Source organism: Topomyia yanbarensis, chromosome 3 (genome assembly GCF_030247195.1).
Source record: "Topomyia yanbarensis strain Yona2022 chromosome 3, ASM3024719v1, whole genome shotgun sequence".
Classification (NCBI taxonomy): Eukaryota; Metazoa; Arthropoda; class Insecta; order Diptera; family Culicidae; genus Topomyia; species Topomyia yanbarensis.
Window position 1 is genome coordinate 213446885 of NC_080672.1, and position 18072 is coordinate 213464956.

The 18072-nt window shown below is 40.3% G+C and overlaps 1 protein-coding gene across 1 annotated transcript; it reads left to right on the top strand.

The window, feature by feature from the left end:
- Window positions 1-3294: 3294 nt before the first annotated feature.
- On the top strand, window positions 3295-8303 carry LOC131693123 (uncharacterized). The gene is given in 2 exon segments (XM_058980693.1): window positions 3295-5004; window positions 5056-8303. A coding segment is annotated over 1 exon segment (2106 nt). The 5' UTR covers window positions 3295-5004; window positions 5056-6197.
- The last annotated feature ends 9769 nt before the right edge of the window (window positions 8304-18072 follow it).

The following is an 18072-nucleotide window of genomic DNA, read 5'->3' on the forward strand; positions in this document are numbered from 1 at the left end:
TAGTTATTATATATTGCGCTGATAGATTTGGGTCTGACACTAAAATTTAAATATTATATGGAAATCTGATAGAATTGAATTTGAGAGGAATGCAACATTCAACATGATAACCATATAAGTTTGATATTCCATTAAGAGTCTAATGTCGCAATCATTGGAAATTCCAATAGCGCTGAATTATATGAATATCATATAGGGGAGACTGAGGAGACTTGATCCCCGGGGAGACTTGATCCCATCATTGTAACTCAAAGGCGGATCAGAATACATTAATCGAATATACTAGAAAGTTGCGCAGTTTTATCTAAACATATGTTTCTTTAACAGAAAAAAATAAATTGGACATGTGTTACTGAATTTTTACCGATTCAAAGAAAAAAATCTCGGAAGAACTGAAGAAGATTTATTTTCTAAATTTTCAAACTTTTATACAATTGATAAAGTAACCCACTACATACTATATTTTTGCATACAGAATTACAGGAGAATGTCAATTATATGAATACGTTATGATTGAGCTGATTTTTTTGTTCAGCTACACTTGTGCTAAAATTTGCTGAAATAGATGCTATGGGTTCACTTGATCCCTTCAAATTTCTGGAGATTTGATCCCCTTCGTCATGCTTCATACACACTACTGAAAATAACCAAATTCACACCAGAACAATTGAAGTCATTGTTGCCATAAAATAACAAAAAATACTGTCAAAAATCAACGCTTCATCGTACAGAAACTTAACTGTAATTGTTTACTACAGTATGCGTAGCAACCATGCATCCCATTTGATGTTCCTCAACCATAATAACGACATTGCACAGAGATTTGGGGAATTCGTAAAAAAATCTGGTGGAGATGCGTAATATGTAGTAACAAAAATATTAATATGTAATCACAACAATTTAATCAATACCACAATACATTTATAACATTGAATGGGGTTAGGTACCTATTTTTGTCCTATTAGGAAGAATACCAAATTATTTCATTATTAATTTTATTATTTCAGCTTCTTTGCTTCGTTATTAGGAGCCATTTTTTATTTCGATTATAGAGGTTTTAGCCTTAAGGTCATTCGCCTCTTATTAAGAGCCAATATAATAACAAAATTGTCTTGAGAATGGTGAATATCTTCTGTTTGAGCGCAGCAAAAACTCTAATCGAGTACCCCAATTATCGCAACACCATTTGAGCCAATGGTTGGCAGAAGCTGCTCTAACCAAAAGCTTCAGATGGGTAGGATGATAATAGAAAAGGGTAAAAATAGGCTTACTACCCTACATGCTCTTTTAAATATGTTTTCAAAAAATAATCAAGTGTCCCCAAATTAGGGATCGAGTCTCCACTAATCAAAGAATTTTCCAGTTTTTTGTTGTTTTCCAAAAATGCTCATAGCTCATGTCCAGTATAATATTTCCATGTAATTTTTTTATGATTATCAGTCAACCCTAGAAACAATATAAAATTACAAAAAATACATAGTTTTTGTATCATTCCACGGAGTAGGATTGAAAAATAAAAAAGGGGATCAAGTCTCCTCAGTCTCCCCTAACCGTTGTGTATCCGACACGGTACCCGGGTACCTTTTTAAGTTTCAATTAATTAAATTCCTATGTTTTATCCATAGCTGGAAATTGAAACTTTGTGACATCTTAGAACTTCACTAAGTCAAGCTTGTGGGTTAATAATATTGTTGATATAGTAAGGGTGGGAGTGAGGAGAAGCTCCTGAATTTTTTTACTACTTAACAGGCCGACGTGGGTACCCGGGTACCCACAAAACTAAAATGCCCATAACTAAGGTAATATCCAACCGATTTCGATACTTTTGGCCGTTTTGGATTCAGGAACTCATCCACTTTTGAACTTGGTAAAAATGAATCGGGTTCCCGGAAATTCGGGTATCCGGAAGTAGGTTCCAGTACAGGGATACTATTTGCGAACTTCAATGGAATACTAGCAATATGGGTATCAAAATTCTTGGAATTGCATCAGTAGGCAGTATCCCGTGGTTTTGGAACCATTTGGTGATTTGACCGCGGAACGGACATTCCGGAGCAGGTTCCCGTGGGGCCGTGAGTGGCCATTCCATTCCAATTCCATTTTTCAAATTACCATAGGGTCCCGTAACAATAAAAAACAGACTTCCGAGACAATTTAAAGAGTTTTGATAGTCATATTGCTAGTACATTATTAAAATTTACAAATCATATCCTAGTACTGGAACATTACTCCGGACAATCCGGATTACCAAAAATCAGATCCATTATTCCGGTTTTATTGTACAGATTCAAAAAGTGGACGAGTTCCTAAATCCAAAACATCTAAAAATGTCCAAATCGGTTAAAGGAAGCCATAGTTATGAGCATTTCAATTTGTGGGTACCCGGATACCCTCGTTGGCCTGTTAAAGGTGTTTTTTTTGTTGGACACATAACTGATAATATGAATGTAGCGATTTCGCTCAGTGTATACAATACCGGTTGGGTTCGATCCACCATGCTAATAATCCGACCGAAAAGCTATTTTTTCGATTTGTTTTCCTCCAGCTATCAATAATTATGACAGGTGGAGGAAAACAAATCGTTGAACACACTAATTCAGTTACAGATTGTCAAGTACTCTATATACATTGAATAGAGTTTGTCAAATAAAAATAACCCTGCGGGAAAACCGAGAAAACAAGTATTCGTTTTTTTCTGGCAGGGTATCTGGTCGTGAAATTCGATATGTCAAATGATTCTGATAGTGTCAAATCAAGGCTGTCAATGTATATCTTTATTTTAAATTTAAATTTTATTTTCGCGTTTCTTCCAGAATGGAAATGTACAGTAACAATACCATGATTTTCACTGTGACAGTAAAGTAAATTTACAATAATTTGCAGTAAGTTTTAGTGTTATGTTTTTACAGTAAATTTCAATGTAAAATAGACTTTTTCAGTGAAAAAGGGGGGTGGTTATGTATCTTATCATTAAAAAAAATCATTTTTTCTCCAAACATTTTTTCCCCAAAATAGTAAAATTTAATGTGAATGCACTGTATCAGTTTTTTGCTGAACAGTGAAATTTATTGTTACATGAAATTTTATTGTAAATCTCTGTCAGAACTTGGCATCGAACAATGTTGAAACAGTAATAACTATAATATTTATGGTTTTATGATTGTTTGTAGGGTAAATGCTATTGTAAAATTCTATCCGGGCTGAGTTGGAAAAAAAACATTGTTGAAATCACAAAAATCAGCTTTATCGATATATGTAATAAAAACGCGTTTAATCCACCTAACAGTGTGATAAGACATTCCTTATAAGTCTTATCACTCTCTTCGGATATTATGTCGTTTGAGAACATTCAGAACTTGATGCTTCGCGATGTTTTTGATAACACATGTTACATGGGATAGTGGCAGGACTCCGAGAATCGCTCAAATCAGTATAGGACAACATCAGTGCTAGAAATCTCAAACCAAATCAATGGGAAAGCGAAAAAATGGCCCATAAAATAGATATACAAACGAACTATTGTTAATGTTCTGTTAATAAAATATCTGAATTCCTCAATCAATGCATTGTGGTGGGAAAACTGAATTTTCCTAAAGGGGTTGTGCTGAGCCAAAAAAATAGAATTTTTTTTAATCGATTTCAAGTTTATACTTTACTCAAATTTCCAACGCGATTGATAATTAAGAAATGAAATCGCAGCTCCTGGTATCTCGCTACCTCTGAAGTGCACGCGTGCACAGTTCAAAGTTTACTTCGACATCGACTTTTTCTAAAAGTGACTTCCCAGTAGTATCCTTCATTTGAATTATTATCGCTAATCCTAATGCCAACGAACAAATAAATACCTCTCGAAACCGAACCGTTTGGGAAAATCGTCATCATTACTGGAATTTTCATTTTCGCGAATCTTTTCGATAAGCTTCCGTCACTTGCGTAAATGCACTGGGTGCACAATGCTGTGCAAATCTAGCGAAATAGTCTTAAGGCACCAGCGGGTATCATTCAGAGCCATTTGCCCGGCGAGTTAAATCTGTAAAGAATACTAAAAATTACCTTCTATTCCATAATTTTCAGTTCAGCAATTCGAGAGACCCTGCTCACCGCAAGCCATGAAAAATAAACTGCATTGTGAACAGGGATGCCAAATTTACAGACATATCTGTATTTTACAGACTTTTGATGGTCTCCTACAGACGTAATCATACATCTACAGACTTTTAAAAAAGTAACAGTGTTTAACAAAATTATACTAGAATAATTTGATTCGAATACGAGTGATTCCTTCACAATAGTTTACTAATTTCAAGCCACTTTTAAAGTAATAACCTAGTGTAAACAGGATTTACACAACCCTTTACAGACTTTTACAGACATTTTAATTATTCTTCTACAGACATTTCACAAAAACATGTGGCATCGCTGATTGTGAAGCGACGGTCACTATTCATTGAAAAATCACGGTTTAATAAAAAATAAAACTTACAAACTTCAAATAGTTTATAATTTTCACAAATTTATGAGGGTAAAATTGTTACACATCGAGATTGTGCCGATAAAATGCCGAATCATTTCTTGGAGTGCATCCTCCACGATCAAATTAATAACGCAGCCACTTCCAGTATAGTATACAGTTATTTTCCTCTCGCATGGAATCAGAAACAGTATATTGATCTCGCTCTCGCACCGCAATGGCGATCTTCCTCTACAAAGCCGTGCAGATACAATAGAAGCGGTCAGATCAAAACGTGGTGTGCGGTGGATGGTGCGTGCCAGTAAAAAGTCTCGACTAAAAATAGTTTCGCGGGAATATAGATTCATCCTCAGCAGATTAAAACAACCACTAAAGGTAAAAATACGGCTTATAGTCGAAAATGTGATGCTAATTGGTACTTTCATCCCTTACGAAGGCTCATACGGCCTAGATGCATTTTTTCCGCGTGCTAATCGAGCACCGAAGGATAGATGGTAATAATACGCGGCATATCTAACGATCGTCCCGTTGAGGTAATTGATGATACAACCTGTACCACACTTGTGATAACATGCCAATTACAGTTCTTCCTGCATGTCCGGCCTTAGAACCGAAACATCATACGATACGGACAGCAATATTCACATAGGTCTCGATCAGCTCGACCTCTCAAGGTCAAAGGTAAGCGATCACAACCATTGCCGCAGAGTAAATCCTAACCACATTTCCATCATCTGAAAGCACGCCGAATCGTGATAAATTCCACGCAATACCATCTAATAAAGCATCTGATAGGTTAGAGCGAAGTAATAGTTACGACAAATCATCAAAAGCCCATCATCAGGTACAGTTGATTGCCTATGTGAGTGTCCGGCAAACCTCATTAAACGAGATATAACCTCGTTAGAGGGCTTTTTATTTACAGTTCAAACCCCTCATCTTTACCCGAGCGAAGACGATTTCGCACCAGTAATATCGGGCTAGCGGAGCGAGTACGAAACCGGACGGGCCACCACCACTCACTTTCGTCCACCAAATTATTCGTGCTGGTTCAAGCGACAAGGACGAGACGACCACGTTCGTGTGCAAGGAGTCGCACAGCAAGCAAGCACCACGAGTGCGACACAGTCTGCAGCAAGGTGCAACGTGACAGACCGCAGTGTATTCGTGACGATGCACGGTGCGAGAGTGTAGCGGCGTGACAAGCAGTGTAGCCGACCGGTCGCGCGACTCAGCAGGTGCATTGATCGACGGCAGGAGATGCGGAGCAGCAGTTGCAACGACACGGGGCCCCCACCGACACCCTAGCGCTGAAGATAAGGGTCTGTGAAATCATGTGAAGCAAATAGAAATAAGTTTGAAATGATAGATTGATGTATTCTTAAGTAGCTAACGATACCGTACTGATTTACCTTACGTGAGCCATTTGGCTTGTATGAGATACAGCTTCATTTCCCTAAGCTAATCGGTTAGCAATATTCCTCTATAGACTGAAAGTGATCAGCCGAGTCCGCTTAGAGTCGTACTTGAGGTGACAGATGCGTTAACGACCCTCCCGCCAATTCTATATGGTACTCTTTACATTTGTGTGGTTTGCCTCGTTTAGGGAATTCGTAACATTGGCGCCCAACCAAAAAACCCTCATTCGCGCGTAGGATTCTAGTGCCGTTAAGTTGGTGATCAGTGATTTTTTAGCAAAAGGACGGTGAAACACTGGAAAACAAACATGGATTTAGAGCATCTTTCTCCAGAGGAACTGGACTTCGAGTTGATGGTAAGGACTGTAAAAGGAACGAAAGGCCAGGACCACAAATGGAAAATTTCAAAACTACTTCAAATTTTGAGTACAGAGGACGCCGGAGGAGCATCCGCACCAACATCATCGACGCACGTTCTCTCGGACGTCGATAGCATATATAAATGCCAAGCCAAACTTCCTCCAATTTTCCAAGTTTTGGAAGCCGCATTTCGCCAAAACGATGAAAATCAAGCGAGGTTATGCAGATCAAGACTGATGCATTACAGATTTAGGCTTTCCATTATATCGGATCCGATGATCACATCCAATGCCAGCAAAACGATAGCCAAGATAAACAAAACACTAGAGAGAATTGAACATCTTCTAGGCAATCTAGCTTCTAAAAAGGTGGAAGAAGAACTGCCTGGAGATCCAGATACACAGCAAAGGCTAAAGATCGCGCAGCTTCAATCAAGCATAAAAGACGCATCACAGCAGCAACAACTATTAGAACAGGAACTCCAACAACAGTTGTCTCAACAACTGCAGCAAAATAAAGACGGTCAAATTCCGGAAGGACAATCAACACAGTACGAGCAACAATATCAACAGCAAAATTTACAGCAACAGCAGGAGTTGATAGGTCAACACCAACAGCAGCAGCAACGATACCAGCAACTTAGACTCGAACAACAAAGACAAGAACAACAACACCAGCAGTTGGTTAACCAGATGCAACAACAGCAACAGCAGTTAGAACAGCAGCTACACCAAGAGCAAGTCAGACGGCAGCAGATTGAGGTGCAGTTACAGGATCAAATAAATCGACGAATTCCAGTTTCGGGGTTTCAGAACAACTCAATCTCAGGATATTGGGATCCACAGCTCCACCAAGAATCAGGAATACTTCATCAGGTACCAGGGCTGGACCATATTCCCCCTCACTTACTTGATGATTTCCTGCGGTTCTTAAGATCTCAAAACAGACCTAGTATACCTAGAACACCAAATCCACAACCATCTGCAAACAGGTTCACGCAGCCAGTACACAAATGGCCATTTGAATACGCTGGACAGCCCAACATCATACAGCTAGGTTAATTTCTAAATCAAGTGAATACCTATGCAGACACAGAAGGAATGGACGAGCAAACTCTGTTACGGTCCATCAAACATTTGCTAAAAGGGCGAGTACTTCAATGGTATACTCGTGCTTACCTTAGCCTTTCAACTTGGGAAATCTTCAAGGCCGAGATCAAACAGGAGTTTTTGCCGCCCAACTACTCAGAAATTGTAAAGCAGGACCTGTATTTGCGCTTCCAAGGTCCAAATGAACCGTTCACCAACTTCTACAGAGATTTAGTGGCAGCTTTTGAGATTGTGGAACCGGCAATATCGGAATCCGAGAAACTCTTCATCATTAAATCTCACCTAAATTCCGATTTCTCGCCAATAGCTGCAGCTTCACGAGCAAATAAAATTCGTGATCTAGTTGCCGTTTGCAGGGACTTTGAGGTCTCCAGATCTTACTCTTTACGAGCTCGCACCCCCTTCACATCTCGCACTGCTTGGACAAAACCTGAGCCCTCGATATTTCAGCGTTCGACCACCAACAGAATGGACAATGCAAATCGTCCAACTTTCAACAGACAGTCATTTAGTACCGCCCAAGTCAACACGATGGAATCAAGTCAAGACATCGATGAAGAGCTAGATTCACTTCGTATTCAGGAGCGTGAAGTTTTGCAGCAAGACATGGCATTTCGGAATGAAGCGGCAGCAAATACAGTAGAAGAGGTTAATGCGGTTCGGATGCAAAATAACTGGAGAGAACGATTATCCACCAACACAGGCGAAAGCCCGGCTAGAGAAAACAATAACAATAACAGAGATCTTGCTTCTGCAATCGTATGTTGGCAATGCGAAAATTCTGGTCACACCTACCCGAGATGTCCCAATCCGAAGCGATACCTTTTCTGTTACAGTTGCGGCAAAAAAGGATGCACTACGCGTAACTGCGATGCTTGCATCTTGCGTTGGAAGCAATTGGACACTCAGCATTCGGGAAACCGACACTGGGAGAACCCACAATAAGGGGCGTGAGGTCTCCCGATAAAGTAAATACCCCTTTATTAAACGATATTCCAGTCTTCTGTAAAGCAGACTCCATAATTATCGACCCCGACAACAAAGACAATCGTCCATATGCCGTTATTTCTATTCTAGGTCGGCAAATACGTGGACTTCTCGACAGTGGTGCCACATGCAGTCTTATTGGAGGATCCGTTTCAAAAATTGCAACAGATTTAGGACTAACTAAATTTCCGGTCAACGGAGAAGTAAAAACTGCAGATAATTCAGCTCATCGAATATCGTTTTTCTCTCATGTGCCCATTTCGTATAACAACAAGAATATCACACTACCGATACTTTTCATCGAAACAATGCCACCTATTCTTATCTTGGGGATGGACTTTTGGTCCAAGTTTGGAGTGAAACCAACCATTTGCGGAATCACCAACAACTTGGAAAGCGGAACATCGATCGTTGATACGTTATCCAAGCAAGATAAGGAGAAGCTGCAGGCAGTAATTCGGAAATTTCCAACATCTCAGAATCAAGGACATTTGGGAAGAACAACATTGTACTACCACAAGATAGACACTGGAAATTCACCTCCATTCAAACAGAAATACTATCCAATGTCCAAGTTTATCCTGGATGATTTGAACAAGGAGGTAGACAGAATGCTGAATCTGGGGGTCATCGAAAACGCCGATTGCTGCCCATGGAATAATGCCACGGTCGCTGTGAAGAAAAAGGACGGCTCTATGAGATTATGCCTGGATGCCAGAAAGTTAAATTCTGTCATCGTCCAAGAGGCGTACCCTATTCCACAGATAGCCTCGATCGTAAATAACCTGAGCGGTTCGAAGTTCCTATCTTCAATAGATCTAGAATCTGCTTTTTGGCAAATACCGCTTGAACAGGAATCGAAACAGAAAACGGCATTCACTATCCCTCAGCGAGGACATTATCAGTTCACCGTAGTTCCATTCGGCCTTTCCACGGCCAGTCAAGCGCTATCTCGAGTCATGAATCATTTGTTCATTGATCTTGAAAGTTTTTGTGTATCTTGACGACTTGGTAATAGCCACGGAATCGTTTCAAGAACACCTTGAAATTCTGCAATAAGTCGCACGAAGATTGATGAATGCTGGTCTGACAATCAACGCAGAAAAGTCAGTTTTCTGCAGGAAGAGCTTGAGGTACCTAGGATATGTGCTGAATGAAGAAGGTTGGCACGTAGATGAGGACAAAGTGGAAGCTATTAGTAAGTTCCCCGCTCCAACGAATAAGAAGGAAGTGCAACGGTTCATCGGGATGTGCGGCTGGTACCGACGGTTCATCAAAGACTTCTCACAAACGGCAGTCCCGCTAACAGAACTCACCAAGGCAAAAACTAAATTCAAGTGGACGGAAGATTGCGAGAGAGCTTTCCAGTCACTCAAGTCACATCTAATCTCGGCACCAGTATTGGCAACTCCAAATTATTCCAAGCCGTTCGCAGTCGCCTGTGATGCAAGTGATGTCGCAATTGGAGGAGTACTCACGCAGGACTACAACGGAGGAGAGAAGGCTATTTCCTACTTTTCGCAAAAACTCTCATCAGCTGAAAGGAAGTATTCGGTAACACAGAGAGAGTGTCCTGCAGTCATTCGGTCGATCGAAAAGTTCCGAGGATACCTCGAAGGTACACATTTCACAGTGTACTGCGATCACTCAAGCTTAACCTACCTGAAAACGATGAAAAATCCTACACCGCTCCTTGCTCGATGGATTCTTCGTATGAACGCGTATTCCTTCGATATTAAGTTTCGTAAGGGAAGCTCAAACGTTGTTCCTGACTGCCTGAGTCGTGTGGAAATAGTCAACGCAATAGACACTGCTCATTCAGGAACTTCTGATCCGTGGTTCGACAAACTACTGGAGGAGATTCAAACAGATTCGGATAGATTTCCAGACTTTAGAATAATCGGAGATCAGTTATACAAAAACTGCATCATGAAGGATGAAACTGGAGGTAAATGTCATCGTTGGAAGAAGGTCATCCCTACGCATTTGCGCCAGGAGCTCATACATCGATACCATGATATACCTACAGCAGCTCATCTGGGGTGTGAGCGCACACAGCATCGCATTCAACGAGACCACTATTGGCCCCAAATGGCAACGGACATCCGCAAATATGTACAAGCATGTGATGTTTGCAAGGCCTGCAAGGCACCTAATACAACGCTGATGTCCACGTTAGGAAATGCCAAACCAGCTCAGTTACCGTGGGAGCTGATATCGATCGATTGGGTAGGCCCTCTAACACGGTCGAAAAAGGGGAACACTGTACTTTTAGTGATTGTCGATTGGGTAACCAAATTTGTAATCACGGAACCCTTTCGCACAGCAAATGCCCAAAAGATGTGTGATTTTTTTGAGCACTACGTGTTTCATCGATTCTCGACACCAAGGATCATCGTTTCCGATTCTGGCTCTCAATTTCTCTCTCAGGCATTCCAATCACTGCTTAAAAGATACAACGTTATCCACATGAGAACCGCATTCTACACTCCGATGTGTAACGCAGCTGAGCGGACCAATCGTACGCTGATCACTTGCGTAAGATCTCTCTTGGATGACGACCAACGAAACTGGGATGTACACATTCAGCAAGTAGTATGCGCAATCAACACAGCAAAGCACGAATCTCTTGGGTGTAGTCCCCACTATTGCAATTTCGGAAGAGATCACATCTTATTCACCAATCAATACCCCCTGGCTAAGCTGAATTCCGCTGAGGATCCCGTCGAGGCACAAAAGTTACGAATCGCAGCAGCACAAAACATACAACATTTCGTAATATCCAGGATAAAGGCAGCCCACGATAGCAGCAAGCAGCGTTACGATCTTCGAGCACGACAGCGAGGGTTCACTGTAGGCGAAATAGTATGGAGACGATCGTTCGAATTGTCGAGCGCATCTGAACATCGAACAAAAAAGCTCGGCGCGAAATTCATACCCTGCATCGTACGACAAGTCCAAGGATGCAACAACTACAGGTTGGAGGATATAAAAACTTCAAAAACCGGTGTCTATCATTCCAAAGACATCAAAGCAGACTAATTTTCAAAAATCAAGCTAAGTACGCAGTTTAACTGTCGACCAAGAGCGATCACGCCACAAACCCGGTGCTGTTGACCGCTTAGTGGCCCATACCCTGATTATTGAAACCCTATCGGCATCAGTCACTTCGGAATATCTACAGTTCACAGCTTCGATCAACATACCTTTCGGGCCCACAAGTAGCTGCTGAATCAACACGAGAGGATCTGCACGCACAACAAAGCGGAGGAAATCCTGGACCTGGGTTTTTAAGAAGAAATTAGTAGTGAGTCCACAGATCCGAAATAGGGAACACTCCTACCTTCTTCAACGTTGGAGCTGAATGCACCAGAACAACGAGGAAAAGCGCACCTGCGCTAGCCGTTCGCAAAACGCGAGAAATCGCAGTCTCGACGCCGACAACGATGAGAAGGATTTCCTCAACAACTACGTCACTGCTTATCAAGAAAGATCACTCACTCAAGTAGGGTTACGCAAATACGACGAAACGAAAGTGTTAAATAGACTCAAAATGACTCATCACCATAAAGCTCATACCGTGCAGTATAAAATCAGTTACCGTTAGTTAAAATCCTTATGTATTTTCTCGGCGTAATTTCTGGCGCCCAACACAAACTTGTAACACAGGTGTTGAAGATGCGATTGGCACTAGGATTAGATAGATAGTAAGGTAAAAATAGAAATCTTCCGCTTAAATCAATCAGCGGTGATATAATAAAGTTCTTGAAAGATCTGGCACCAGGAGGTGTAGCAAGAAAAACAGTTACCGTTAGCTAATAAGTTCTGTATTGAAGCACCGTGAACGAAGGAAGTTGCAATCATCGATATCCAGTTGGAGAAAATTTGTTCGAGATTGAGTAGCGTAAGAATCAATCAGCCTCTTCAAGATCTTACATCAACATTCATACGAAATTTTTGCGGATGCAAGCCTCCGCAAAAATTTCGTTCCGGCTTGTGTGATGTTGTGTTACACATCGAGATTGTGCCGATAAAATGCCGAATCATTTCTTGGAGTGCATCCTCCACGATCAAATTAATAACGCAGCCACTTCCAGTATAGTATACAGTTATTTTCCTCTCGCATGGAATCAGAAACAGTATATTGATCTCGCTCTCGCACCGCAATGGCGATCTTCCTCTACAAAGCCGTGCAGATACAATAGAAGCGGTCAGATCAAAACGTGGTGTGCGGTGGATGGTGCGTGCCAGTAAAAAGTCTCGACTAAAAATAGTTTCGCGGGAATATAGATTCATCCTCAGCAGATTAAAACAACCACTAAAGGTAAAAATACGGCTTATAGTCGAAAATGTGATGCTAATTGGTACTTTCATCCCTTACGAAGGCTCATACGGCCTAGATGCATTTTTTCCGCGTGCTAATCGAGCACCGAAGGATAGATGGTAATAATACGCGGCATATCTAACGATCGTCCCGTTGAGGTAATTGATGATACAACCTGTACCACACTTGTGATAACATGCCAATTACAGTTCTTCCTGCATGTCCGGCCTTAGAACCGAAACATCATACGATACGGACAGCAATATTCACATAGGTCTCGATCAGCTCGACCTCTCAAGGTCAAAGGTAAGCGATCACAACCATTGCCGCAGAGTAAATCCTAACCACATTTCCATCATCTGAAAGCACGCCGAATCGTGATAAATTCCACGCAATACCATCTAATAGTGCATCTGATAGGTTAGAGCGAAGTAATAGTTACGACAAATCATCAAAAGCCCATCATCAGGTACAGTTGATTGCCTATGTGAGTGTCCGGCAAACCTCATTAAACGAGACATAACCTCGTTAGAGGGCTTTTTATTTACAGTCCAAACCCCTCATCTTTACCCGAGCGAAGACGATCTCGCACCAGTAATATCGGGCTAGCGGAGCGAGTACGAAGCCGGACGGGCCACCACCACTCACTTTCGTCCACCAAATTATTCGTGCTGGTTCAAGCGACAAGGACGAGACGACCACGTTCGTGTGCAAGGAGTCGCACAGCAAGCAAGCACCACGAGTGCGACACAGTCTGCAGCAAGGTGCAACGTGACAGACCGCAGTGCATTCGTGACTATGCACGGTGCGAGAGTGTAGCGGCGTGACAAGCAGTGTAGCCGACCGGTCGCGCGACTCAGCAGGTGCATTGATCGACGGCAGGAGATGCGGAGCAGCAGTTGCAACGACACGGGGCCCCCACCGACACCCTAGCGCTGAAGATAAGGGTCTGTGAAATCATGTGAAGCAAATAGAAATAAGTTTGAAATGATAGATTGATGTATTCTTAAGTAGCTAACGATACCGTACTGATTTACCTTACGTGAGCCATTTGGCTTGTATGAGATACAGCTTCATTTCCCTAAGCTAATCGGTTAGCAGTATTCCTCTATAGACTGAAAGTGATCAGCCGAGTCCGCTTAGAGTCGTACTTGAGGTGACAGATGCGTTAACGACCCTCCCGCCAATTCTATATGGTACTCTTTACATTTGTGTGGTTTGCCTCGTTTAGGGAATTCGTAACAAAATGTTTATTAAGCTTTTGTAATATTGTGTAGGAAAAAAGCTGAAAATTTGAGAATTTTATCTATCTGCAACATATAAACCCTTAAGTATAGCAATTAATACGAATATTCGAATTGGAATGGGTTCGCCAAATTTTGGAAGAAGTCGACAAAATAACCTCTTGAAAACTTCCTAAAAATAGTTGTAGTTCGATGCAATAAAAAATCCCCAAAAAAGGAATGTACCTATTAATGTGGAACACAGTGAATAATACATACAATAAAGACCGGTTTTTATCAGTCTCATGATGTATTTTAGGCTGACAAAATGGGGACATTGACTAAATCAGGCAATTTTCTTTTTCTTTATAATAAACTGAAGCTGTTAAAATATTCATCGCGTCCCTTGGTGTAGTCTGATAACTATTTCTGATTATTTAATATAAATTTTTTTTAAAGGAGTTTTCTAGCGTAAAATTTAAAAAAGATAAAATTTTTATTTTTGCATTTTTTCATCTTCATGATAAGGAAAACATGCTCAATACAGTCTTGTTCGTCTGCTAGAGCCCATTAAACAAATGTTTATATGTGGCTGATAAAATCGGGTTTTCAATGTATTATAATGGATATTCAGTTGTAGAAGGAGTTTCTTGTGAACGACTGTAGAACGACTTCGTTTCTACTTACTTGAAGTCAGCGGCGTAGCCAGAAATTCGGTTTGGTGGGGGTTTGGTGAAACTCTGACTTACTGTACAAACTTAGGGACAGATCACTCTAAGAATGTATAACAAATTTGCATCAAATTGAAAAAAATGCATTTAATTTCCTTTTATGCATCAGCTTTGTTTAACAAACGTCCTACACTGATCCACTTTGTTCGACGTTTTGTTAAATGTAGGGCTAGTTTTTCTGTAGGGTTTTGACGTCTTACACGCAACGCAAACAACATTGCACGCAACGCGAAATACATTATGAATTCCTATTTTGGTGGAAATAAATGCATTTAATTTTGCTGATTTTTAAAAATGCATCACAAGGGATCTGCCCCTAGGTACAAACGGCATAATTCCAAAACCGTAATTTTTGAAGTTTTAAAATTATGCAGAATTAATTTTTCAGAAAATAGTAACAGAGTTCGCGTCTTTAGCGAATTTGTTGAAACTTTATTGTAGACATGAATATTAACCTGAGTAAATTCGACATAAATACTTCTTGGACGATATAACGTCAAAATTATTTTACCAAATCATGTGCAGTTTAACGTTTGTAAAACTCATCGAAGATACTAAACCTCCGAAATTAGCGGTTTCAAAATGATGTTATCTTGACCTTAAATTACTGTTTTTGATTATTTGACCTATTCATATAAATGGTCCTACAACAAGAATCAAATGCTTATCAAAATCGATCAGGACCTGCTAGAGTCGAATAGAAAACCCCATTTTTCATTAATTTCTCTCTACATTCGGAAAGTGTTATCCTCGTTATTAATCATATTGCGTTTTCGTCTGAACTCGACGCATTCCCAAAATAAAAACCTCTTTTAATCCACCTAGTGGGGCAATCGTGCCTTTCTCATTCATCCAGACTACGATTCCAAGGACTGCAAAACTGTATATGGAAATGGATATTACGTATTCAGTACGATTTGCTCATACATACAATGGATCGACAGCCACGATCTTGAGATACTATGTGTTGATACTGAAATATCGCTTGAAACCAGCGGCGGATCATGGAGGAAGATCCGGGAGGTCTGGGCCCTGTCGAAAATTTTCAACTTGTTAAGAAATTTTAAACTAGTTTTAATTTTAAAGTAGCCACCCCTCACTGCATACTCCTTCCGGGTAAAATACAAATACAAATTTGATTTTGAAATTTTCCCTTACTTTCTTCTTTGAGAATTTTTCATTTCAGTTTATATGGGAATTTCCTGTGTGGCCGCACTCTTCAACCCGTAACTCCGGAACCGAAAGTCCAATCAATAAAAATTTCGATAGCAGATGTGAAGGTTGTACCTTTCATTTGAGACTAAGTTTGTGCAAATCGGTCCAGCTATCTCTGTGGAACAGAGGTGATATTTATTCCACATACACACATACATACATACACACACAGACATTTTCCGATCTCGACGAACTGAGTCGTGACACTCGGGATTAGATTGACGATTTTTAGAGTGAATGAGAAAGGCAAAAACATTTTTAGCAAATGTTTAAAGTTATGCATTTTTTGTGAGCAGACATTAAAGGAAGCGTTTTATAGACATTAAATCAATTTTACGCCACGTTCACTTCTCATTTTGGTGAAATTGGCGTGATTTTCAGGTATGCAAAAAATATACAATATGCCAACAAGCGGGTATGGTGGAAGAACTTTTACTGCTGGATTAAAAAGTTTATTGCAAATATTGAACGGTAAGTTGTTTTTTAAAGAATTTCTTAATTATTGGGTGTAACCATTTGCACTGTTTATTATTTATTTAATTTCAGAAGGTAGAATAGGAATTTTATCTGAACTGAACTGAACCCGAGGATCAGTTCAGTGAGAGTTCGGAATAGCTGAACTTTGTGGATATTTCTCCAACACCGTCGTTTTTTTACATTTCTTATAAAAGAAATGTATAGAATTCGCTCAAACTTTTAATATTTTTTCCGAGGCCCGGAGGGCCGAGTCTTATATACCAATCTACTCAGCTCGACGATTTGGGACAATGTCTGCGTGTGTGTGAGTGTCTGTCTGTGTGTATGTATCGGACAAATTCTCATTCGTGTTTCTCAGCAATGGCTGAACCGATCTTATCGAAACCAATTTTAAATGAAAGAACTAAAAAACAGCATGAACGCTATTAATTTGTTTCTGATTCTAATGTTTAGTTTCCAAGATATGAATGTTTGAATGCGTAAAGATGGCGCTTTTGCAGTTTTTTTTAAATTATCTGCCGAAATTGACCATATAGATTAAAAATTTATATGTTTTTAGACAGCTTTAACGAATACCTTTCGAACAAGCTATAAATTGTTGAATTCGGACTATTATCAAAAGAGATATTTAACATTAAATGCGGACAAAAGATTTTTGTCATTTCCCATTGCTAGAAATATGGCCAAAAACATTTAATCTATTATTAACGCCAAAACGGCTTATTTTAGGTCAATAGTATTTTCGGAGAATTTAATGGAGGTAATATGCCCTTTCTTTTGGTATTATGCTTATACTGATTAATCCACCTATGAGTGAGATATTTTCCCAAATTTTCTTATTTTTTTTATCTTAAAATACGTTTATTTAGGCCCAAATGCTGTTGCTTAACGAGGCCGATAATTCATTTTTTTTATATTACATGTCACATGTTAGTGGGGGAAGGGAAAGCCGTATTTAGGGGCGGCTTGCTCCCCTCTTATGTAAGTAAAGGAAAAAGGTAGGAAGTGGGATACATATTGTGTAATTGACATCGTCGTGTGCTGATTGATCATTGTGGCGGATATGCACACTTTGTTGTAGTGTTGTAGTTTCCAGCCTGTAATCGCAGGGGCGAGGGGAGGGTCGATATTTCGGATAATTATTGGCACTCTATATCATCTGCATGTGCGGTATGTCATGATGTTCTGGATAGACGGTTATCAAGAAGAGTGTGCACCGAAGACTCGTGAAGCAATGCCATATTGTAGATACAGGGATAGGTTGGTGAGATTCTACTGTGAATGAGAGAGGGTAAAATGTATTAAACTTGGACATCAATGGTTTTCAAAAAGATATAGATAAGAAAAATATAGGGGTGGTCACGGCTTGCCAGGACGTCCCGGACTGGCACATAGGGTGATCTACCTCGGGCCCGAAGGGATTCTATTAGTTGGGACCTGGCAACACAGTACTCTGCGCACAGCCAAACAACATGCTCGATGTCGTGATAGCCGTTCTCACAAACACAATGATTATTTTCAGCAAGCCCTATACGACGGAGATGCGCGTCAAACGAGTAATGGTTGGACATGATCCTTGACATCGTACGAATAAAGTCCCGGTTCACATCCAACCCCTTAAACCAAGCATTCGTTGATACCTTCGGGATAATGGAATGTAGCCACCGTCCCAGATGCCCATTGCTCCATGAGGTTTGCCAACTATCGAGCGTCCTCTGACGAGAGATACTGAAAAATTCGTTGAAGCAAATTGGTCT